The sequence below is a fragment of the Podarcis vaucheri genome, assembly GCF_965113315.1.
Source record: "Podarcis vaucheri genome assembly, chromosome: 6".
In the NCBI taxonomy this organism is placed as follows: domain Eukaryota; kingdom Metazoa; phylum Chordata; class Lepidosauria; order Squamata; family Lacertidae; genus Podarcis; species Podarcis vaucheri.
Window position 1 is genome coordinate 80,880,156 of NC_138764.1, and position 25,872 is coordinate 80,906,027.

General features: G+C 41.2%; 1 protein-coding gene across 16 annotated transcripts in view; it reads right to left on the reverse strand.

The window, feature by feature from the left end:
• Window positions 1–25,872, reverse strand: part of PTPRT (protein tyrosine phosphatase receptor type T) — a 620,908-nt gene that overhangs the window by 362,155 nt on the left and 232,881 nt on the right. For all 16 annotated transcript variants that reach the window (XM_082225799.1, XM_082225800.1, XM_082225808.1 and 13 more), the window contains exons 3-6: window positions 14,664–14,935; window positions 11,107–11,188; window positions 7,463–7,578; window positions 3,509–3,683 (exon numbers count right to left, since the gene is read on the reverse strand). In XM_082225799.1, coding sequence (XP_082081925.1) covers window positions 3,509–3,683; window positions 7,463–7,578; window positions 11,107–11,188; window positions 14,664–14,935 — 645 coding nt within the window. The remainder of the gene's footprint in view (window positions 1–3,508; window positions 3,684–7,462; window positions 7,579–11,106; window positions 11,189–14,663; window positions 14,936–25,872) is intronic.

Sequence of the window (25,872 nt, forward strand, 5' to 3'; positions counted from 1 at the left end):
GAGCTGTCCTTAGATGTGTGAATTATTTCAGGAACACAATATCCTTTATGGACGCTTAAACATACACACATGTGCACACACAGAGGTGGAACGGAGCAACCTCATTGCACAGCACATCAAATCCACGATTTGCTTCTCATAGCAAACCATACATTCATATTCAACCGGCTGAGTCACATTTCTTGAAGCTGAAAATATAATACTATAGCACTCAACCCTGGGGGATAAACTCTCATTACTGTTGCTTAACCTGTGTGGAAAGCGATGCTGGTACAAAAGGTTTCATGAAAATGTGGAGGGCCTTGATTATTATTATTATTATTATTATTACAGTCCAACCTTGGTTGTCGAACGTAATCCATTCTGGAAGCCTGTTCGGCTTCGCCTTCTGAAATGTTTGACAGCCGAGGCATGGCTTTTGATTGGTTGCAGGAACTTCCTGCACTCAAGCGGAAGCCACATTGGATGTTCGGATTCCAAAAAACGTTTGAAAACTGGAACACTTACTTCCGGATTTTCGGCGTTCGGGAGCCAAAATGTATAGTAATGGAGGCATTCAGGAGCCAAGTTTTGATGGTACTCATGAAGCAAAATCTATCTAACTAGCATCCTTATTTCCAATTGGGGGGATCATATAAGTAGTGATAAACGGATCAGTGGCTATTTCCAGTCGATGTCAAATTTGCATAAATCTGTCCTGTATTAATTTGCATTTTTAAAAGTCCTTACAAAAATGTTATTTAAATATTGTTTCATCACAAAATAAACACTTACTTAGTAGTATGCCTTGAACAACTAACAAAGTCATTTTATAACTTTGTTTTTTTATGGGTTACTGGGAATATTAAGCCTATGAAGGGTAAACCATAGTGGCCAGAATTATTTGAGGGAAAGAACGTGCTCCAAATGTGCTTTACAGGTGTAGTGTACACGCAGCCCAGATTTCAAGTGTTTTAAAATGTTATGCTTTTTCAAACAATTATATCTTGCCTATTCCATTTTTAAAGAAAGCACACAATCCAACAAAGAAGGTAGTTAACAAAGCAACACTTCATTATGTATTTAAAATGCATAATGATCCCCAAATTGGACATAATTGTAAAAATACAACAATATTTACATAAGAAACCCAAAACAAAACAAAACAGAATGCCAATGAAAAAAGAAGCTGAAGGTCTTTCTGAAAAGTCATGCCATGTCTCTATCAGCTTCCTAAAGCATTACAATGGCAAGGCTTAGCACATCTTGCTTGCCAAAGCATTCCACTGCTATAGAAAATGGGCAGCCCTGTTAGTAGTCAGCTGTGTCTCACCAGACTGAAGGATCAGGGGAATTTCCTTAGATAATTATTGAACATGTGAGAAAGAAATGGTCCTTAGGAAACACATAGGCCAAACCCATGAGGGCTTTAAAGATAAATACCAGCATATTAATTTGTGCCTGGAAAGTTAGAGGGGGGAGAGAGAGGGAGAGGGAGAGGGAGAGAGAGAGAGAGAGAGAGAGAGAGAGAGAGAGAGAGACTCCACATGCAATTTGTGAATTTGTGAGTGAAAGGAGTGTAGACTCCATTCTAACATTTAAATAAAAGTTTAAGAAAGGTTGCAATCTTTAATTGAGTGTTAGATTAAACATTTTAAAACTTTATCATCAAATGAATTAATTAGTCAGTAGATTTTTAAAAAAACTTTTAAACAATTACTTATAAAACTGCCTATGAGAGTCTTCAACCCCCTTTTCTCTCTTTCATAACAAATAATATCTCTTCTAAGGTGATGCACACTTCTATGACATGTGAAATAGATAGATAGATTCAGATCAATAGATTCAGATCAATAATCAACTAAAACCCATAAGGTGATACTCAATGGTGACTGTCCACTGATGGAATCAGTAGTAAAGGGGGAAGGCAATTTCCAGCGATCCTTCTGTAGTGCCTGTCTTAATCTGTTGCAGAGGATAGGAACCCTTCTGAGAAAAAAATAAAGGAGGGTATGGGGTACTGCAGGAGAATTGCCAAAAATTACCTCCATCTCTATTTCACCGACAGTTTTAGTGGTAAGTCACCTTAGATATCACCCACACAATGAATTTTCTTTAATCAAGTTGTTGCCCCAATTCAAAAAAACATTTGAAAATGACTTCAGTTTTTTGGCATAATGCTGATTGTTAAATTTGCCCCAATTGTGACCATCTTGTTTTACATCTTCTCCAAAGTGAACACATTTCCCCCCTTTCACATCTATTGCCATGTATTTCATGCAGGATTTTCTTCAACAAGAGAAAAGGAACGTTTTACTTCCCTTCTGCCTTTGTGCACTTGGGTGAATTGAGCTTGCCTTGATCTACAGATTTAGAGACGAGACTGTCAATTGACCTAGTCTTCAATTACAAACTAATATAATGTATATCCAAACACATCACTGGAATTTAATAAGCGGCTCTTTGGGATTAGGCAATTCCAATTTGCTTTCATTTCAAATTCTGTGCAAGCACATCATTACAAATTTGATATTACCCTCACCAAATTAGGTCTTTTCGGAAGCACTGATCCATACAATTACAAAGGGACAGCAGTACTTCATTAGACTAACCTCACATCAAGCTCTCACAAATTTACCTGATCAATAAGAGGATGGAAACAAAGAAAAGTAAGTCTTGGCAAAATAATACTTGATCTGCACTTAATTATCTTGACCCCCCCTTTAAAAAACAACAACCAAAAAACCAGCAGTATCTACCACAACAGCTTCTTCACCTCCCCCATCTGTTTACTCTCGACATAAAATCTATCAATGTCTTGACTCCTGGGTGTTCATCACTTCATCACTGTTTACAGCTCACATTAAAGCAACAGTTCTCAACCTGTGGGTCCCCAAATGTTGTTGGACTACAACTCCCATCATCCCTAGCTAGCAAGGCCAGAGTTCAGGGATGATGGGAGTTGTAGTCCAACAACATCTGGGGCCCCAGAGGTTGAGAACCGCTGCATTATAGCATTACAGTTGCAGCAACAATGGCCAGCTCTTGCCTTCTCTATCTAAGGATAGATGTCCGCAGATACTTTCACTCAAAAGCTAGTACTCCTTCTGCACATATTTGATAAATATCAGTAGCATTAATAATAAATACCCATTGTTATTTGTTGGTAATATTTTAAAATTTCAATTCTAAAATTATCCTCAATGTTTCTAAACTGCACCTTCATCTAAAACGTGGATTCCAGGATGATGTCCGTAAAAATCAAAGATCAATACAATATTTAAAATGTATTTTAAAAAGTAAATTGACTTAATAAAATCTGGTACTCTAATTATGGTCACCAAGAACTTCCTGTTCATGTTCATGAGACTGAAATTCAAGGACTGAAATTTGCTTGGTGGGTCGTGTATTCCCCCTCTTAAATGTTTTAATATTGGATTCATTGGTCCACTGCCAGAGCTCTGTGTCCTGCGCAGGTGCTGAAGACAATACACATGTATACACACAAACTTCATTAGCTGCCACTTACCTTTCACTATTAATTCTGCATAGTTTGAAACTCCTGATCCACCATCTGAGCGGATGACACATCGGTATTTACTGATGCTGCGCTGAGAAGTGTCAGCTACGCTGACCGTAGCAGAAAAACGTCTATGATTGACGACTCTGGTGACCATTAAAGCTGTGTCTCTGCCATTCCACTGCTGTCAAATCAACCGGAGGGGAGGGGAGAGAGAAAATATGATATGATCATGCAAGATGATCATTTAATTCATTTATGCTTCAGTCTTCATCGTTTTTTATTCATACACAAAATTCAGGGAAATCGTCCCCTAAATAATTTTCTAAGAAATTAGCAAAGCTCAATAGTTCTACTGAGACATGCAGTCCTTGTCTTAAAGGATTTTGTACCCAAAAAAAGCCACTATAAACAAATGCTGCCACAACAGACAGTTCATTTACAAAAACCAGAATAGTTTCTATCCCCCCCCCGCTCCATTAGTGGGATCTTTCAATCAGCTCATGAAAACATTGAATGAGAACTCTAACACCTTCTTTCCTGACATAAAGAGAGGCTGTAATAGCATGCGGTGGAACATATACATATTGATTCAGAAGTGCCCCTATAGGAGTTATTCCCAGATAGTTGTGTGGTTGTCTGAGAATAGACCACATTAAATGCAGTCGAATACAATGGGAAATATTTCTGAGTTAACACTTTAATTTTTGCTGGGCAGGGATGTGTAAAGTGGAAACCACAGAATTCAACAGAATGTTCTATTACCTGCTAACCAATCCCCATTTTTCAGGAACCTATAATTTAGGACATGCCAGATCATAAGGTAATCTGCCCTGTGCTAATAGATAAGACATGGAATCTTCCATGGCTTCAGTTGAGAAAGTAATAAACACAAAGCATGTATTGTCAGCTATTATGAAGCAAAAGTGTACATATGCGTTGGGCACAACCAGCTCTTAACATGAGCAGCTCATACAAACTTATGATTGAGATTTGGTTGTGGCCTTTTTAAAAGTGGGTGGGATGTTTTTAATATATCTATGGGTGAACTTGTTGATTGGTAGGTTGGGTGTAAGTCACTTTGGGTTGCCTTGGCCAAGATAAAGCAACAAACAAACAAACAAACAAACAAACAAACAAACAGCAATAGTTTCCAGAGAGAAGATGCTTCTTATATTCATTATTATTTTTAGATCCCCTGCTTCTTTTATTCTAGTATTTTTAGTGAGATTAGTGGGAATGTGTTCACACACATACTGCTTATTTGCTCAGTGTTGTGAAAGGCATCTTTAACTTCTCACAATACATTTTTAAGATGAACCACGTAAATGTAATGCATTTAATACTGTGTTCATAACAGTTGCTTATTCTAATGTCTTCATCCTACTAACTTTCAAAGTGGTTCTGATTGAATTAATTGAAGTCTTAATCCGGCATAAGTAATGTTAATGATTTGTAATTAACTTCTTTAGGATTGCAGTAATCAAGTTGCTACGTAAAGTAAAAAACAACAACAACACTATAGATAACAAGAGTTTCAGTTTGTACATATGCACAAATTCTAGCCAGAAGCTTGCCTGAACTTTGTTCCATTATGTCCTGTGACCTTGCATGGCTTATGAAAGATAGAAGAATGGTGGTAACCTTTATTGCCTTTAAGTCCTTTTAGGAAATTCACAGTAATTCTTACTCTTCCAACAGTTCCTTAGTATTTGTGTTGTATGTTAATTATCTGGGAAACTAACACGAAAAAAGGGGCTGCTCACAGGGCTGGATTCAGTTGCAGGAAACAAAGATGATTGCCTAGGTGCTGGTGGTGATGCTGAACTTAGATAATGCTTGTCACAGTCTGCTTACTCAAGATTGTTCAAGACAGTTGAAAGAAAAATTGGAAACCCTGATGTTCATGGACAGCACAACATTTTATTTTTAAGCTGTGCCCAACACTGTATGAGTGGAAGGCAATCTTGGCCTATGGTTCTCTTCCTTTTTCTTCTGCCCAGACTCCTCAAAAAGTCTGCCCAGAGGGTCAGGGGACATACCAAGCCTTATATAGTAGTACCTCTGGTTACGAACGCTTCTGGTTACGAACACTTCAGGTTACGAGCTCTGCTAACCCGGAAGAAGCTGCTCCTGGTTGTGAACTTTGCCCCAGGATGAGAACGGAAATTGCACACAGGAACAGGAGGCCCCATTAGCAGAAAGCACACCTCAGGATAAGAATGGTTTCAGCTTAAGAACGGACCTCCGAAACGAATTAAGTTCATAACCAGAGGTACCACTGTAGCATTGTATGGGCTACAGTGGGAAGAAAGATTCTCCCAAACTTGGGCGGATGACACTTCCGATTCCAGCTTCCCCCTGCAGTCCCATACAACACAGCCACAATGTTCAATAGGTCCCACTGACCATCCAGAGATGCTTGGGGAGAGAGGAGATAGCTGGGGGGTGGGGAATGGAAAGAAGTATTATTCAAGTTACTTTTTGCTCACACAATGTTGGATATGAGCCATCGTTTCCAGGAAAATTTACATCAGTTTCATTTTCAACATATGGTGCAATTGTGAGTTCACAGCGATCAGAGCCATACATTTTATTATCTGACAGGGATTAATCTTCCATACATGTCATGTATTGAATCTGTTGAATGGGCTACGAATGCAATAGAAATAAGGCACTGGGGAAATGAACAAACAGTGAAAGCAACAAAGACACTTCTAATGTGGAGAGTAGATATTTGGTTGAGTACAGGAGTGGTTAATTAAGCTATGGCTCTCCAGATATTGTAGGACTCCAGTAACACCAGCCAGCATGTCCAATAGTCAGAGATAATTCCAGCTGTTGCAAAGGTGGTGTTCCCTCTTCACAGTAAAACTCCAACACACGCAGCGTTATATTTACAGTCTTTTCTTTATTACATATATACAAAGAACAGCTGCAATTCAAAATCACGCAACCGAACCTGTCGAGTCAGATTCGGGGAGTGGCTTCCTTTGATTTCAGTGCCAACAATGTAGGCATGGAAACCTCGCAGTACATTTTCCCTCCTTGCCTGTGCTGGTGTGAAAGCCCCCCCCCTTTTCTGAGGCTGAACTTCCTCCTACCAACTGGCTCTTCCCTGACAGCTGTGGACCAAACATCTGGAAAACCACAGGGTTGGGTGCCTACTGATCTAGGAACAGCCATGGTTCTTCTGGAAATTATTGTTGTGCCAATTATGCAGCTTTAGCCTATGGCTAATTAAATAATCTATAGCTTTTTAAGCTATTTATTTCATAAATAATAAAAATAATAATAACATTTCTCTAGCACAGTCAAGTATATAAGGAAAGGGTAGTGCAAAGAATGAAAATTTACTTTGGTTTAACTTTATGGGCATTCAAACAGCAAACTTCAGAATTTCAACATTTTGCACATGTGTGTTCAATGTTTTTCAACAAACATGAATACTAGAAACTCAATCTTTGAAGACTCCTGCCTTCCTTTCCACGTGTTTCATCCTTCCCCTTCTACACTATTCATTTGCCAACCTTTAATGTCCTGTTTTTCTTTTGTCTTCCTAGCCTTTGAACCAAGTTTCTAATTTGCCAAACTCTGATTTATTTATTTATTTATTTTTGCAAATGGACTAAATTAGGAAAAGGGGGTGGATTTATACAAGGGTAGTTAATTTCTATAAATGTGCCCAATTGATTAATGTTCCCAGCATATTCAGCTAAATAATTTTTCCATGCACAAATCTGAGACAATAAGGTATTGAGTAGAAGCATGCAGCTGGTTTTGCACAAAGGGAAATGCTCTGTCAAGGAATTCAGAGGAGTATCACTCCAGTCACTCAAAGGAACAGAAAAACCCTGGAAAGTATGGAGCTCTATTTGAGTTTTGTGGTCTTCAAAAATAGGAAGCTCTATTTGTTCTTTAGAGTGTCTGAAAAATAACACATAAAATCTCATTCTACTTTACCTGTAGCCACAGTTTGTCATGTTGAGACCACTTTCCTCCAGCAATGCACTGGAACGTTGCATTCTGTCCAACATTAACCTCCACGTTCTGGAGCCGCAGGAAGTGAGGAGCTTTTCCTAACAAAAATGCAAAATATTATCTGGGTAGAGCTTCACAGTTCATATGTATGCTATGAGAACCAGCCATTCTTAACAAGGATGTCCGGTTTCCCACAGAACAAACTACGCATCATAGCACTGTTGAGTTTGGGGTTTGTTTTATATACTACAGTATGGCTTTCAGCTAACAGTATGAAAACAAAAGCATCAACCATCTCGGCACAGATAATGTACTATAAATAACACTTCCGCACCAAAAGGATTCAACATTCCCCAGTAATAAATTTCAGTTAATATACGATGGAAGCAAATAGCAAATTTCTTCTGTGTAAGGATGTAAATATATAATACATATAACATAATATGTACAAAATCAATGAATATAGCATTCACAAGGAAAAGTAGGCAAAGGAAAACTGAGCCAAGATATTTTTTACTAAGCAGCCTGGGTTCCTACTCACAGACAACTAACAACAGCAACTTGATATGGTCCAACCCTATTAAAATATTACCATTACCAAATTCAATTGAACTCAATGGGGCCAACATTCAAGTAAGCACACAGAACATAGAGGCTTTATATATGGGGTCTTCAATGTGGTGCTCATGGACACCCTCAGATAACCCCACTGTGGTGCCCACCAAGGCCAATCCCAATATTCTATATTTAAAGAGATTAACTGGCATCTTTGTTGTTTGAAGGGGTGCTGCCTTTTCTTTTTGCAGGACTGTTCCTTGCTTTTTTGTATGTTTTTTGTTTTGTTTTGCGCTGCATGTAGGGGCTTTGCCTGGTTTTGGGGAGGAAAGGCCCTGAGCATCACCATTTTTCTTTCTGTAAAATGACTATGTTGTGGAGAGGCACTACCAAGATGGCAGCAGATCCAGCTCCCAAAGAGCACGACACAGCTGGGCACTGAATTCCTTGGAGACAGGATATGCTGTGCCTGTGGATCGTGACACCTGAGGCAGTCACCTCAGCTTGCCTCATGAATGGGCCAGCTCTGCAGCATTGCAATCAGATCATTGCTGCAGCACTGGCACAGGGAGGGTTTAACTTTTTCCTCCAAGCCCCTTTTCTACTATTTGCTTTAATGGGGGGAAACACATAATGGGCAACTCCAATCAGCCTCAGCCACCATGATCAATTAAAGGTAAAGGGACCCCTGACAATTAAGTCCAGTCACAAACGACTCTGGGGTTGTGGCGCTCATCTCGCTTTACAGGCTGAGGGAGCCGGTGTTTGTCCGCTCTGCAGACAGTTTTTCCAGGTCATGTGGCCAGCATGACTAAGCCGCTTCAGGTGCAACGGAACACCAACACCAGAGCAGCGCATGGAAATGCTGTTTACCTTCCCGCCGGAGCAGTACCTATTATCTACTTGCACTTTTTGGGGTGCTTTCGAATTGCTAGGTTGGCAGGAGTTGGGACTGAGCAACGGGAGCTAACCCCATTGTGGGGATTCAAACTGCCGACCTTTTGATCGGCAAGCCCAAGGCTCAGTGGTTTAGACCACAGCGCCACCCACATCCCTACCATGATCAATTATCATGGATAATAATGAGGAGTCTATCAACGTACGGAGGACCATAGCTTCGCAGGCTCTGTCACAATGAAAGGCCAGCTACAATTTGGTGAGCAGTATCACTTGGCCAGCAGAGTCAAAGAGAGTTATGCCATCCCTTTTAGCTGGCCGGCAGTTTATCCATGTCACAATTTATTGATGTACTAGCTGTTGGCTGAGACAGGGTCATTCATCTGTCACCTGAAATGGAGAAGCCTTGATATAAAACAATACTGCTTTTGCAGAATATTTACAGCAAACCGTTATGACAGTTGGTACTTTCCATTCCTTTTAGCTTTAGTGTATCAAAATGGGCCTTTTTTTAATTGATGGCAATGCTACTGCTACTGAGTCCTCTACAGTTTTAAAAAGGAACGAAAAGAAGAAATGAATAAAGGAAAGGAAAGGAAAAATGGTTGATGACTTTGAGTTCAAACATAATCACATTTATTATTATTATTATTATTATTATTATTATTATTATTATTAATAAATGTGATTAATAATAATAATACAGAACCCATCTGGCCGGGTTTCCCCAGCCACTCTGGGCGGCTCCCAACAGAATATTAAAAATACGATAAAACATCAAACATTAAAAACTTCCCTAAACAGGGCTACCTTCACAGGTCTTCTAAAAGTCAGATAGTTGTTTATTTCCTTGACATCTGATGGGAGGGTATTCCATAAGGCAGGAGCCACTATAGAGAAGGCCCTCTGCCTGGTTTCTGTAACCTCACTTCTCGCAGTGAGGAAACCACCAGAAGGCCCTCTTAATAATACCTGATAGTCAAAAGGACAAAAAGTTTTTTAAGAGAATACTCTAATGAGTCAAACTAATTCTCTTCTAGCTAGCAATGCTGGGGAAGTGAGTATTAAAAGAAACCACAACAGCACTTTGAGAGAACATAAATGCCTTATATATGCTGTCCCTAACAACATTGCTGGAATTGTCCTGTCCCTTCCTCAGTCAACTTTACACTTATTTCTTTTAGCATTTAAAATTGTAGACTGTGTTGGGTGACTGGCAGAAAGCCAGGATATAAATGTAATAAACAGATAAATATAAAGATGAACAGAAATTAGAAGGCACCTTTGGATCCCAAAATCTTCCATAAGTATCCCTTTTAAGTCAGACAAGTGTCTTAAAGAATATTACATAGTTTTTGCCTGTTGAAATTAGAAGGACTCATATATGCTTTATTGTGACTGCACTAGCCCAAGTATTAAGCTTTCTGTTGGCTTCTAGATACCAGGCAGGTACCATGAGCAAAAATGGCCCTAGTGTTACCTCTGAATTAGTCCTGGATTTGGGGGAGTTTGCATCTGAATGTTATGAATTGGACATCTGTAACAACAAATGGATACAAATTCCTAATTGAGTGTTTCCATGGATAAAATGGCTGCTACAAAATACAACAGCCGAGGGAATGTAGTGAAACAATCTTTTGACTTATTCTATACTTCACAGTATGAATTGAGTGCTTTGAAAGGGATACATATTCTTTAAATTCTTTCATTGAGCTACTGAAAAGATTTACATTCCTTTAAAGAAAGTATACTCCAGGGCATTTCTTCCAGAGTGAATGTTGCACTAATTTGCTTAGTTGTGTGCACATGAAAGAACTTCCCCCACATCCCAAAATTCCCCCTTTAACTTACTTCTATATGATACCATCAGAACCCTGCAATTCTTCTCCTTCAATGGCCTGAATCAGAGCTAACAATCAGGGCTTTATATCTCCTTAATAACGGACTAGAATTTTGGCACTAGCTGCACATTTGTAGCGGTTCTGCCTGTTGCACAACTTGATAAATTATGTATTTATTCAGGGTTGATTGCTTCCACTCTGTAAGCATTTGGAAAGGATAAAAGAAGATGTTTCAGAACTGATTGAATTGGGCGAATTACTCCTCTTGATGCAAGGCCGAGTGTAACACATTACTACGGTTAGGAAGGAAAAGGGAGGGGGGAATATGCTTACTGCATGGATGGGCAAGAACTCTGACTTCATCCACAGCTATGTACCCAGGGTGTCCCTTCAACGAAACCGATTCAAATATCACCTGAAATACACAGGGGGGAAACAAGCTGCTTAAGTAAGCTGTCTGAAAGGATCTCTTGCCTATTCTTTCTCGCATAGCTGAAGCTGAAAATGTTCAAAATCCAGGGACAGAGATTCACAACTCAACATATTGATTGCTTTCATAAGCTAGCCAATTTAACCCCTTGAAGGTTTATTCATTAATGCGCAAGGAAGAAAAATACACACATTGTCCTGTTCCAATATGTCTCCACTGAACATAATGTCGGAAAATATCTATCACACTTCTACTTGGGAGAAGCCTTGGGGGGGGGGCGCAGGGGAGGAACCACACTGATTTGCTCTTAAGCATAAGCATGAAGCCAAGTTAAATGGGTTAAATGCTAATAAAAACAGACAAAGACCAAGGATTTCAGTGCCAGAACTAACAGCATGGTCCTAACCATGTCTACTCATGAACAAGGCCTATTGAATTCAATGGGGCTTACTCCACAGGATTAGGTTGCAGTCTCTGTGTTATAAGAAACACGTAAACAAAATGGCTGCCCTGTAAATTCTCCTCCTGTGTTATTAAAAATGCCAAAGCTCACAGTATAATTATGTTGAGTCATCAAATATTTCATACAACTCTTAAGGAGGCAAACTTCACACTGGGAACACCTTTGGATAAACTACCTGAGCCATATTTGGGCATGCAGAATGTGTCACTATCCATCTGTCCGTAGGTTAGGTTGACAAAGTTAATTAGAGAAGATAAATAGTGCCATGTCAGGTTTGCAGAAATATGGAGCTTGTTAGAATGATAAAGGGCAAGATCTGGTCAATCCATATCTGTTATTAGGAGATATATGAAATAGATCATAAATTTGACAATTTTATGTTTTACCATGTATGTGATGTATGTACATATGCAATGCATTTATTCAGTATATTTATAGGTAACTGTAATATTTTAAAAATAATACTGAATTTATAAAGTTATCTGTAAGATAATTGTGTGTGTCTGTGTTGGTACTCACTGGAACAGAGTACTATCTCCAATTTGATTTAAATAGCAGCTCCCATGTAGCTGAACCCTAAATAGAGCACCCAGGAAGTATCACAGAAGGTGGCTTTGCTGTTGTTGAAACATGGGATAAATCAAAATGGCAACCCCTTTGATGCCCAATGATGCTTCCCTGCCTTCTTCACCTTTTAGAGGCTTTCAGTTCATAGCAACAGAGGAATGTTTGCCAATTAACCTTGTGAAAAACTTCTTAAAAACATTAACATTTCCAAGTTAATTTATTTATAAATATTCTGTGTTTGGAATTAGACTTTTTTTAAAAATAACAATAATAATGAAGCCCTTTCAGTTTAAAATGAAACTGTGTCACCTTCCTCATTTATTTCATTTATAATCTTTCACTGTTCTGTCAAAATATAATTATGCTTAAAGGATTAATAATCAGAAATGAAATGAATGTATTTCTCATTTCTAATTCATATGCATATGCCTAATTAAAAAAAGCATTTGATGTAACACACAATATTTCTTTCCGTTTAGGCAAGTTTTCAAAGATATTACTGCGAGTATTAAGTTGTTGCAAGTGATTTATGTAATATGCTGCATTAGTCATTCTTTGGGACTTTGGGATGTCCCAACATAGCTGAGTAGTGACTTTGACATCCAATCTGGGACAATGTGAAAATTCGTGGCAAAACTGAAACAACTAGAGAGAAGATGAAAAGAGTAGCCTAAGGTAAACCATATTACGGGAATATGCTGACCATAGAAGAAAAACACTGAAATCTCATCTACCTCAAATGATTAAATATCCTCGGTGTCAGGGCTTACAAGTACTCAGTACTGCTAGCCAGACCTGATGCATATGTTACTTTTTGACACCTTAAAACAGGCTTCCTCAAACTCGGCCCTCCAGATGCTTTTGGCCTACAACTCCCATGATCCCTAGCTAGCAGGAACCGTGGTCAGGGATGATGGGAATGGTAGTCTCAAAACATCTGGAGGGCCAAGTCTGAGGAAGCCTGCCTTAATGCACTTCTGCTCCTGGGCAGCACTGGTAACTGGGCTTTTGGTGGGTACTGGTGTTCATTCTGTGTGAAAAGGGCTGAATTCTTTTCTGTTTTAGATTACTTTTTTTCTTTGGATGAACGCTTATGTCATCTTGTTTTATAACTTTTTTAAAAAATGAATTTTGTATTTTATAATTGTAAATTGTTTTGGGATGCCTCTGGATGTTTGAAGTGAAATATATATATAATGAAACACAATAAATAGCAAGCCACATTTATTTTATGTGGAATACACAATGCATGTAATTTTCAATTAGTATTAACTACTCTAGAGAAGATCCTTGTATGAGCTGACCCACCAGGATATTAGATAGCAGCTCTCATTAGGTTAGTGCAGGCATCCCCAAACTCGGCCCTCCAGATGTTTTGGGACTACAACTCTCCCCATTCCTAGCTAACAGGACCAGGGGTCAGGGATGATGGGAACTATAGTCCCAAGACATCTGAAGGGCCGAGTTTGGGGATGCCTGGGTTAGTCCATGCATGCAATGTATCAGATGTGTGTATATTTAAGAAATGATATCCACACAGTGGGTCATAGCTCCAGATACAGGAGGTAGAAGGGATGAAATCAAGGGGAAAGGAATTGTTGGATGAAATTAGTCCTGCCTCTTATCCGTCTTTGCAGAGGACAACCTCTTCATTGTTAAGTACATAACAGTGGTCAGCTATGTGCCAAACCAAATGTGATGTTGACTGCACAAATCCTATTAATGTCCAACTTATTTCATTGGCATAAATGGGAGCTCTAATGTAAACAGCTGCTTCAGAGATGCCATTTTTGTCAGGATCATGTCAGAGAAAGAGCTAAACACTCTCTCTCCATCTGCCCCCAAATCCTCAAGAATACTCAGTTTTGACTATGGCTACTATTTTCATGACACGTCTCTCCATGTACTTTCCATCAAGGCTTCTGTAAGTGTACTTCTCCACATTCCCCATATAATTATCTGTATAGGGGCAAGGGGCTAAATTTGACCACTCCTACTCCCAGGGTCTTCATGCGTCGATTGTACTCAGTATCCCTCAATGGTGAGGAAAATGTCAGCTAAGTGTTTCTGCTGCAAAACAAACAAACAACAACAACACAACAAAACAGTTTGTTAAAGCTGAAATTTGTATTAGCAGCAAACTTGTAAATGTGTTCCTATGTAAATTCAGGTGTCTGGTGAAGCATTCCTTGACTTGCATGAGGACAAATCCGAGAAAATACTATGGCTGCTCTCTGCTAAATCAGAGTGTGATTCTGAGTACTGATATCTGTTATTTAATGAGGGTCAAAACAGACCATATTGATAGTTATCTGTAGTATTTGGGGGAAAGGGGGAGTGGTTATTATCACAGAATAGATAGGATATGATTTGATATAATCACAAAATATCTGATGCAACTTTTTAGAGATGGGGGAATCTCAAACACACCTGATAGAAGTGTGGCCAGAATGTGCTGATTGCGAGTTCTACCTTCACCCAGCCTTCTGTAACAATCCCAGACACATTCCAGATAGGGTTGCCTTGAGGTCCACCATTAACTTTGACATAAACGTTCAATGATCCAGGGCTGGAGCGGTCTCGACTGGACAGGTAGTAATGGAAGTCAATACAGTGTGTGTCATTTTCCTTCAAGGTTGGTAGAAGCAAGTGAGCTTTTTGCCCAGATGCTCTCCCAGAGCTGTTCACCATCATGAAGGAGCCTGGAGATAAATGTGAAACAAAGAGAGGGACAATAGCAGAGAAAAATAAGGTCAGTGGTTTCCTTCTCTTCCCCTGGAACAATAGTATGATGAAGAGCCAATAATTCTAAACAATCTGCCCAGCAGTCAGAAAACAAAACAGGTATTCATCTCAAAGAACTGAAAACCTATTATTTTATGTCAACACTTATCTGAAAAAGACAAGAAGACATCAAAATTACAGGAGCTGCAAATAAATTTGCACCCACTGCCTCCACCATCACTTAAAGAGGGTTATTTATTACTATTTTCAAATTTTCTACCCTGGATTTCAAATTGTCTGACAGTAAAATATCCACACCAAGCATGAAGTGCATACACATAGTACAAACCTCTTGCCAAGTGGCCAGGCTCTCCCAGTGGCATTTTCAAGCAGTATGAAGCTGACAGCCTTTATAACACATCTAAATTTATTGCTTTGTATTGTACCAATGTATTGTAATACATCACTGGAAAAGAGCAAGGCACAGTGGCACACAAAGGAGTGCGACTCCTCCACTGGACAGCAGCAATTAGCCGCTGTGCAGGTCATAGATTACTGTGGGGTTTCACCATCTTAAAATACTGAGCAGGCCATGGATTACTATGGGGTTTCACCAGCTTAAGATGTAGAAAGGAGAGCCTTAGACCAAATGGAGCCACGTTGGAACAGCTACCTTGACACTCCCTCTGTCTGAATTCCTTATATTTTAATCACATTTGTAGCCCATTTCACAACTCTGATGCACCATTTGAATGCATGACTTCTCTCTGTAATTAAGGATTATCAATTTGTGCATGTCCGTGCAATTTAGAATTGTCAATTTGTACCTGTCTCTGATCTAATCACTCAAATGAACACAATTTTTGAGTGGGCATCAATGTTATTTTTGTTCCTCGTGAATTAAAGAAAGAAAGGAAAGTTAACACAGCGCAGGCCACACAGGGAAGTGTTACTAGTTTTACAATCAAATATTAACTTTTAGTTCTGTTTGGTTTAAGTCCAAGAGTTAGAGACTGGATGCTGTAACAGCTGCTGAGACTCTGATCAACAAAAACCTCAATTCCAGTGTGTCACACAGATAGCACTGCTGTAGCACAGCAAGAAGGGAAATGATTCATGCTGAAAAGTATTGCCATTTGTAAAGCAACCTTTTAAGAACCTCAAAGCAAGAGAAGTCCACCAAATCCAATCCCTTGTCCTGACTTTTGTCTCTTCTTTGGGACAGTGTGTTCGCTAATGCGTTTTTTAAAAATTCCATTATACTTATCGTGCAAGGTATTCCTGGATCCTGTAAAAAGCAGCCACCAGATTGGGATTTAGGTTTCACACCTCCTGGCAGTCAATAGGTAACATTGCAAGTGAGCAAAAAATAAAATAAAGAACAGGAAGCTGCCATCTTAGCTCTTTGCTGCTCCTTCCTTTTTCAGTTTTTAAATAACAAGCCAGAATATGAGGAGATTCAGTATCAGAAGAGCATGGAAGATGGCTTTTAACAGGAGAGGTTGCCTTAAAAACTCACTGAGACACTCTGGTAGGAAAGGTAAATAAGTATGACGGAGCATACTATTGGCAAAAAAAGTGGTGAGGTGCCACAGAATAAACAGCTGCTGACTGCCAGAGTGGGTTCTGGTGGCAGCTTTTATGGGATCCAGAAACACCTTTCACAGTAAGTTTAACAGACTTTTCTGGAGACCCATAAAAGCACTTGTGAATGGATCTCTGATGGTGCAAGAGGAGCCATTGACTGGGATATGAGCAAAGTCTGCCCCAAAGCATCATTGGCAGGGCAAGTATCATTAGCCATAGCATCTTTGACAACAGCATTAAAATGATAGCTTGATGGGGTAGGATGGAGGACACAGTTGAGAGAATTTTGGTTATGTTTTTCTGGAGATAACGTAATTGTCTCCGCTTGAGTGTTTGAGGCCTCCTAGATGAATCAACTGGCAAAAAGGGAAGAGAAGGCCCTTATTGTAGTTGTTCACAAAGTTGTGATCCTAGAAGGCTGATAGGCTCACATAAATATCTCCTCTTGTTTGATGCAGAGGCAATCAGTATGTTATCAAGGTAAAGAAAAGGCAATATGCACTGAAGATGGATGTGTGAAACAAGGGCTACCACTTCTTTGGTGAATGCTCTCTATGCTGAGGCCAGGCCAAACCGCATTGCTCTGTATCGCGTGCCCAGGCGAACACCCCCCGACCCTAGGCGACACCCAGGTGGAATAATGAGTCATGACAATGTGCATGGGGAATAAATATGGCCACAACTTTATTAAATTTTCAGATGTAGGAAGACCCTGGCTTAGGCATTGGGCGTTTATCCCTCCCAGTCCCCAGCCGGGGATCTGGGGCACACCAGGGTTAATCAGTCTGTCTGGGGTTTGGGCTGGCTCTGGAAGACGTGTGTTTAAGCAGAGAGCCTGCCCCCCATTTTGCCGCAACACAGAGTGAGAGCACTAACAACCTTTCAGCATATGGCCAGTGACTCCCGTCAACACAACCCCTTTAATGAGGAACCCTGGGATCGCCACCATGGGGGGGGGAGTGTCACCGCTCCACCCCCCCCCCCAATTTAGGGAAGATAGACTAAAGGATTCTACCCAAGGCCTGAAACTACCAAAGTTGTGACATTTGGCTACGGGGAAGGTGAAACCTGCCAATGCAGGGAAATTCCTTCCCGGTCCTTCAACAGCAACCATCAATGACCATTGCAGCGCCAACATACCTGTAAAGAAACTGTTAACCTGCAATAAATGTCCTAAACTAAGGGAGGGTAGGGTGGGAGAAGCTCTGGAGTCGACTGAGGACTCCCAGGTAGGTTATACCCTCTATTGTGCCAGGTGGGCAGTCCCGTCCCTTACCTGGTCAGCTCCCCTGGCTATGCCTCCCCAGCTGCAATTGGTTCTCAGAGCTGATGCCAGAATGAGGGGAGTTCATGGGACCACCTGATCTGGCTCTGAGATTATCTGTATATAACTCCCCAAGAGATGGGGCAGGAGAGGCTGGCAAGCTGGGAAGATCTGCCTAACAGAGTTGAAAGTGGCAGGTGCTGCTCCTGAACCATGGTGGGGAAGGCTGGATTCAAAACTTGGGTAGATGGAGAACTACCTGTAATATTGTCTACTGCATTTATGGGCTGTAATTTTGCTGCTGCAATTCGCTCCTGGCAGGAGAGTGTGCATTTCTTCTGTGCCTTTCCATTTAAGCGCAGGAAAAGAAGCTGTTTGAACAATAGCCGATCATTAGGTGATTGTTAGCAAAAAACACGGGAAACTCTCTAACCTCCCACTGAGAGCTAATGACTAGAGGTTTGAAAAGCTTTATCTATACTGAGCAAAAAGCTGGAGGGGGGGTGGAATCCAGAGGCTACTATGGATGAAGTCAGCAATGCAAAGGACAATATAGAGTCTAAGGAGACTGTAGAGAAGGAAACCAACAACTGAATAGGTCTCAAGAAATCAGCGTGAAAACACCGGAGTGCTGAGAATAACTAAAAATGAGGCTAAACACACAAAGAAATTCCGCAAAAGGTAAAAGAAACAAGGAAATAACCAGTTTGGAAAGGACAACACCAGGAGTCTCATGAACAAACAACCACTTTCTGTGAGGCAAAGTAGAAAGAAAAAAAACTGAAGGAAGGAAGGAGTTGGGATGAGCTGAGACAGAAGCTTCTGGTTTAAATTCCTCATTTTTTTTTTCCCAAGCTTGCAATGTTGCGTATTGACTGTCAGGTGGTGCCACACCTAAGTCCCAATCTGGCTACAGTTTTTACTGGGTCTCCAGAATCGGGTGGGGATCATAATTCTACTCCAATAAAACTTTATCTGAGACATGGGCCAGGGGCAGACTTGGATCTTTCAGATTTCAGCAGCACCCTATGCAAAGCTACAATTTGGTCCCCCCCTCATTTCTTGCCTTCTACTCAATTCACTAAGTCATAGTTGCAATGCCCTGCAGTGCCCGCTAGACTCAGCACCCAGTGCAATGGAACCGATCACACTGCCCTAAATCTAACTCTGCACTGGCCGCATTCAGACATTACACTAAATGACCTTGCATTCCCTCTCCTTCTCTAGCACAGATGCAAGGAGAAGCTGAGAAGCTTTCACTTCTGTTTTTGCTTAACCATCCACAGCTTGTTGTGTTGTCCAAACTGGCAAACTGTGATGGATGTTCATTATGGTTCGTTTTGGGGAAAGGTGGAAAAACCCATTTGAAATTGTTGGTTTGTTTATGTCTCACTAAATTTAAAGTTTAAAGTAGTGGCCACTATGTTCTGTTCCAAGCTCTGTTGTCTGATTGTCTCCCTTTTGTTCCCACACTTTGCCTGCCATTATCCACCTTGGATGGATCTACACACAGGAAAAAAACCACTATAAATAAGTCAGAAATTAAAACGTTATAATAAAAGAAAAGAAAAACCTATGTAAAAATGCTATAGAAAGGTTTTGTGCTCTCTGGTGCCATCTGGTGTTGCATTCAAATTGCTGTACAGTGGTACCTCAGTTTACATACACTTCAGGTTACAGACTCCGCTAACCCAGAAATAGTACCTCGGGTTAAGAACTTTGCTTCAGCATGAGAACAGAAATCGTGCAGTGGTGGCACAGCTGCAGCGGAAGGCCCCATTAGCTAAAGTGGTACCTCAGGTTAAGAACAGTTTCAGGTTAAGAACAGACCTCCAGAATGAATTAAGTTCTTAACCCAAGGTACCACTGTACTGACAAATGTAGCTGAGTCTCTTATCTGTCTACAGCTGCTAAGCTGACCAATGCTGGCAATCATAGACAGGAATTCTGTACCAACCTGACTGGCTTCCACCCTGAATTGAAAGGAAGGAAGGGAAGGGAAGGGAAGGGAAGGGAAGGGAAGGGAAGGGAAGGGAAGGGAAGGGGAGTATCCTATCCTCTAAGGCCCCAAGCAACTGAATTTTGGTACATGTAAAAGCCAGTCTCCTTTACATCCTAATTGAATCAGATCAATACCCTGCTACTTATTAACCGATCAATTCCAAGGACGTTAAATCACCTTGTGATGCTCCACCTAGCATCACCTAGCACATATTCCCCTCTTGTTAAAGAAAATAGCCTTGGCATTATTATTATTATTATTATTATTATTATTATTATTATTATTTTAGCTGCCCTTCACCCTAAGGTTTCAGGGTGGTCTACAATAGTAAAAACAGAGTAAGCAATGGGTAGCTGGTGGTGAGGGGGCAACAGTGTATTGAATAAATAGGTACTATACAGGTTCAAAACCGTACTACAGTGGTGCCCCGGAAGACGAATGCCTCGCAAGACGAAAAACTCGCTAGACGAAAGGGTTTTGCGTTTTTTGAGCTGCTTCACAAGATGAAGTTCCCTATGGGCTTGCTTCGCAAGACGAAAACGTCTTGCAAGTTTGTTTCCTTTTTCTTAAAAGCGTTAATGCCCAGGGAGCATTGCTTGAAGAGGTGCAGTTGCGATTTGACTTCGAGGAGCAACTCATAGCACGCGGTGTGGTAGCCTTTTTTTAGGTTTTTGAAGACTTTGGTATTTTTGAAGCTTTTCAAAAACTTCTTTTGCAGCCATTTGGTAAGTTAAACTTTTAAAACTTTTTGGGGGGTTTTGGATTTTGGGTTGGGATGTTTGGAATTCAAGGACTTGGTGTTGGGGAGGGGTTTGCAAGAATCTGGAAGCTTGTGTGTTTTTTTCCTGCATTTTTATGATTTTTTGTGACCCTTGGGCCACTCTGCTGTTTTTTTTGTGTGTGTGTTTTTTAAAAATCTGGGTTTGAATTTCTGTGTGGTGGGTGGCTGGGGGAACAGTTGGAATCCACAGCGTGGTCAGGCATGGAGAGGCTGCCAGTTCTGATGTTTCTGCGGCTGAAGACTTTGCAGCGGAGTTCCTGGAGGTTGTGAGGACGGAGGGCTACATTCCACAGCAGGTCTTCAACTGTGACAAGACCGGGCTGTTTTGGAAGAGGATGCCTAAAAGGACTTTCATCACACAGGAGGAGGCCAAGTTGCCTGGCCACAAGCCCATGAAGGACCGTCTGACCCTGCTCTTCTGTGCCAATGCAAGCGGCGACCTGAAGATCAAGCCCCTGCTGGTGTACCACTTGGAGAACCCATGGGCCTTCAAGAAACACAAGGTCGACAAGGAGCTGCTGAGTGTCATGTGGCGATCCAACAGTAAGGCTTGGGTCACACGTGTGCTGTTTGTGGACTGGGTCAATCTTGCTTTTGGCCCTGCTGTCAAACAGTACCTGCTGGACAATGACCTGCCGCTGAAGGCTTTGCTTCTGATGAGCAATGCTCCTGCTCATCCTAAAGGCCTTGAGGAGGACTTGTTGGAGGAGTTCAGCTTCATTAGCATCATGTTCCTGCCGCCTAACACCACGCCACTGCTCCAGCCGATGGATCAGCAGGTCATCGCCAATTTCAAAAAACTCTACACCAAGGAGCTTTTCAGGCGATGCTTTGAGGTGATTGATTGCACCACCATCACCCTGCGGGAATTCTGGAAGGTCCACTTCGACATCGTCACCTGCTTGAAGATGATCAGCACGGCCTGGAACGGGATCAGCCAGAGAAATTTGAATTGCGCTTGGCGCAGCCTGTGGCCGCACTGTGTGGCACCAAGTGACTCTGATGCACCAGAGTCAACAGTGGTGCAGGACATTGTTGCCTTGGGGAGGACCATGGGCCTGGAGGTCACAGAGGAGGACATCAACGAGCTGGTGGAGGAGCACGACCACGAGCTGACCACCCAGGAGCTGGTCGAACTGCAGGCAGAGGCTGCGCAGGAGCAGGCCTCGTTGGAAGAGGAGGAAGCAACTGAGGAACGGCTGTCCTCCAAAGAACTGAGGGACATTTGCCTGAAGTGGAAGGATGTGCAGGCTTTTGCACAGTGGCACCACCCTGACAAGCACGTGGCACATGACCTTGTGAACACTTTTGATACGAGGGTCATGTCGCCTTTCAGGGAGGTGCTGAAAAGGCGGATGAAGCAGCAGACCACGGACAGGTTCTTCAGCAAGAAGCAAAGAGTGGAAGAGGAACCTTCTTCGAGTTGTCCCCCAGAGTCTTAGAAACCGTACTGTACACTTTGTTGATTTTTAAATGTTTTTCTGTCATGTTTAGAAACTTAATTTATTGTTCCTTCAATTCTTGAAATGCTCTTTACAGTATGTGTGACTTTAAAGAGCACTTAATGAACTCTTGTTGTACCAAATTTGGCTTTGTTTGGACTTTTTTTGACCATAGGAACGCATTAATTGAATTTCAATGCATTCCTATGGGATTTCGTGCTTCGCAAGACGAAAAATCCGCTAGACAAAAAAACTCGCGGAACGAATTAATTTCGTCTTGCGAGGCACCACTGTATACAGGTTCAAAACTTCGTACTCCTGAGAATTCTGATATGCTTCGTTAGTTTCTTCATAAGGGTTGTATTCCACAGTCCATCCCACCGTGCAGCTAGAGTTACATTTGCAGCTGTTTTCCAACCCATACTCACAGTTGACCTTCTCTCTTAGTCTCTCTCTCATACAAACACACACACACACACATACACTACAACTATGGGAATCCACAGAAGAATATTTTGAGAAAGGCGTTTAAAATTCTCCCTTTCATGGCTGCAGTGATGTGACAAAAAACACTCCTCTCTAGCAATAAAAATAATGAGAACTGTTGGTTTAATTCTCTTTAAAAGATCTGCTTTGTGGATGTGTGCACACATGCCTTGAGGAAAACTAGCAAAAGTAATAAGAGATTGGGAGCGGGGGGCAGAGAAAGAGAAGAAAGAGTATCTATTTCAGCAGTCAGGCATAGTAATTTTTAATCAAATGCAGCCCTCTTGACATTCTCAGTTCCGATGCAGCTGCCAAGTCATGCTACAAACGTTATCTCTCTGCTGGCCCCCATGCAGTTCATAGAAGATTGAATCTGGGAAAGCTTGCCTCACTAGTAACCTATTGAAGTTAGGGTCCCCCCTCTCACTTTTTCTTTTGTATGCCGTGTTGCAGCAGTGTGACAGACACCCAGATGAGCCGGATAAACATTCTGATCATTTCTGATCAATGAGCAGCCATATGTAGTAGGCTTAGAGGAGGAGGAGACACTGGCAGCATTTGCCCAAATAAGCTTTTCCACTGCTTTGCAATTACACACAACAGAAATGTGTGTGACTCTCCCTGCTTTAAAATGGATCATGTCAAATATAGACACAATGGGCAGCAGAAATGGAGATGAGAGAGAATGAGTGTGCATACTTGCATACAAAGAGAACACTCGGGGTGTGGAGGAAAAGCATGTGAAGTCTTGCTTGGTCTCCTAACCACACAGCATCCTTTAGACAAGAGAAAATATGCAGATTCTCAAGAGAAGAGCCCAGCTAAATGGAAAAGCATGAATGAGCTTACCACATCATATAGATGCTTGGCCAAAGTCCAAATCACATATTCCAGGACCTGGGGAGCAGTTTTACAGCAAGCAAAGTACTCTGGGAGCAGTCTGCATTCAGCTATGAAAAAATAATCTGGAGCAGACACCATCTTAAGAAAAATCTTTATCTGTACTTATTTTAGCCTTTGGGAACTTTTAAATCCCCCAAATTACTATTTTATATGTATTTTATATATTTATAAAATTTATAAATTTATAAATATATTTATTTATATATTAATATAGTATTTTATATACTATATTTTTACTAGTTTTATACTGTCTTTTTATTTTAATGATTTTCTTTATTGTTTTTATGTTGAACGGTAGTTTTAGATTTTTAAAAATATTACATTATTAGCTAATGCTTTAAGTAACTATGTTCTGAATCCAAATCCCAAAGTTAAAATATCCTACAAGATGATTTAAGATCCAGTGAAAATAACTTCTGTTTCTAGCAGATAAGGTTGTGCTCTTGGGGTTCAGAGTCAAATATTCAGCCCTGAATTTTGCCATTTATGATATCTTCAGTTCTTTCAGAGGAAGGGATATAAATTTAATCTCTCAATCAATCAATCAATCAACATCCTAAATACCTAAGAGACCAAGCTGTGGAAAATCAGCAAGTCCCCAGTACAAATATCACCAATGCCATTTAGCCACTTGCCATTTACAATGAAGGATGCTAATCTTGTTGGGATGCGGGTGGTGCTGTGGTCTAAACCACTGAGCCTCTTGGGCTTGCCAATCAGAAGGCCGGTGGTTCAAATCCCTGCAACGGAGTGAGCGCCCCTTGCTCTGCCCCAGCTCCTGCCAAACTAGCAGTTCAAAAGCATACTGGTGCAAGTAGATAATTAGGTACCACTGCGGCAGAAAGGTAAACGGCATTTCCATGCGCTCTGGTTTCCGCCACGGTGTTTCGTTGTGCCAGAAGCGGTTTAGTCATGTTGGCCACATGACCCGGAAACCTGTCTGTGGACAAACGCCAGTTCCCTCAGCCTGAAAGCGAGATGAGCACCGCAACCCCATAGTTGCCTTTGACTGGACTTAACCATCCAGGGGTCCTTTACCTACCTTTAACTTAATCATGTCTGGGGTGTACAACCTGCAATATTGGGGGCAGTGCACTTCTGAATGGCAGGGCAGAGTCTCAAACAAAGATGTGCTCTTCCAAGTCCACTTTCCCAGCATGTTGAGACTTCTGTCTCAGCGACGTCTACACTGGCTTGCTCATGTACACAGAATGGAAGATGGCAGGATCCCCAATGATGTGCTTAGTGGAGAGCTGGCCTTGGGCACATGGCCTGTTGGCCTGCATTACAAAGATGTGGCACGAAGGCTGGCAACTTGAAGCCCAATGTATGGGAATCCCCTGCTGATGACCACAATGCCTCGAAACATTGGCAATGACCAGAGGAGAAATGACCATTGGGAGGAGTGCAGAGAGAAGAAATTCCATGGTGCATCTGCCCCAGCATAACTAGACATCTTCATCTGCTCCAGCTACAATAAAACACGTATCTCCTATCTCTACAGCCACAGAAGGCAGTCTAACTCTCCAACAGTTTGACTTCACCCCTGATGGCACACTCTTCCATTGGCTCTCAAGACTGACAGATGCCAATGCTTCTGAATACCAATTGCTGGGGAGCCAAGAGGGGCATGTTTGGTGGGCACAGCCAGGGCTGTAGCTTCTCGGTAGGTATTACTGCTGGGAGGGTTGAGGCAGCAGCTAAGTCGGGGCTGTGCAGATTGGTCAACAGTTCCATGAGGAACAGAAGAGGGGAAACTGCTGCTGCAATCCTCTCCTCCTTGTGGGCGCTGCATAGGAATCTGGCTGGTAACTGTGAAAACAGGATGCCTTGGGACTGATCCACCAGGTCTCTTCTAGTGATGGGGGAGAAATTTGATTCAGTTCACATTTGAAGCTGATCTTATCAAATCTGAATGTTGAGAAACAACATTGCAATCAAAACACAGCCGGCCTTCAAAATTCACATTAATCCGAATTTTATGGTAGTTTCCCAACCAAATCATGTTTACAAAAAATGCCTATTAGGTAAAATTCTGCATTAAAATGAATACATTTGTGAAAACCACATACAAAATACATTATACTAGGCAAGATTGATTACAAAGATGTGGATGCTATTCAAACTGCATACCAAAATGTTAGAAATTTATACAAAAATTGGGAGAATCGATTGGTGGAATTGGTACTCCTAGAAGTACGACATAATTCCTGTTCTGCATTTATAAGAACTCAATCATTTAGTGTGGCAGCATCTATGCTTTGAAACACCCTATCTATTGATATCAAGAAGGCACTGTGTGAGACAAGGGTGTGTGGGGTGTGTGTGTGTGTGTGTGTGTGTGTTTGTGGTGTGTGGGGTGTGTGTGTGTGTGTGTGTGTGTTTGTGTGTGTGTGTGTGCGTAATTTAGAATAGTGTTTTTATTGCACTGTGTTTAAGCTTCAATAAAA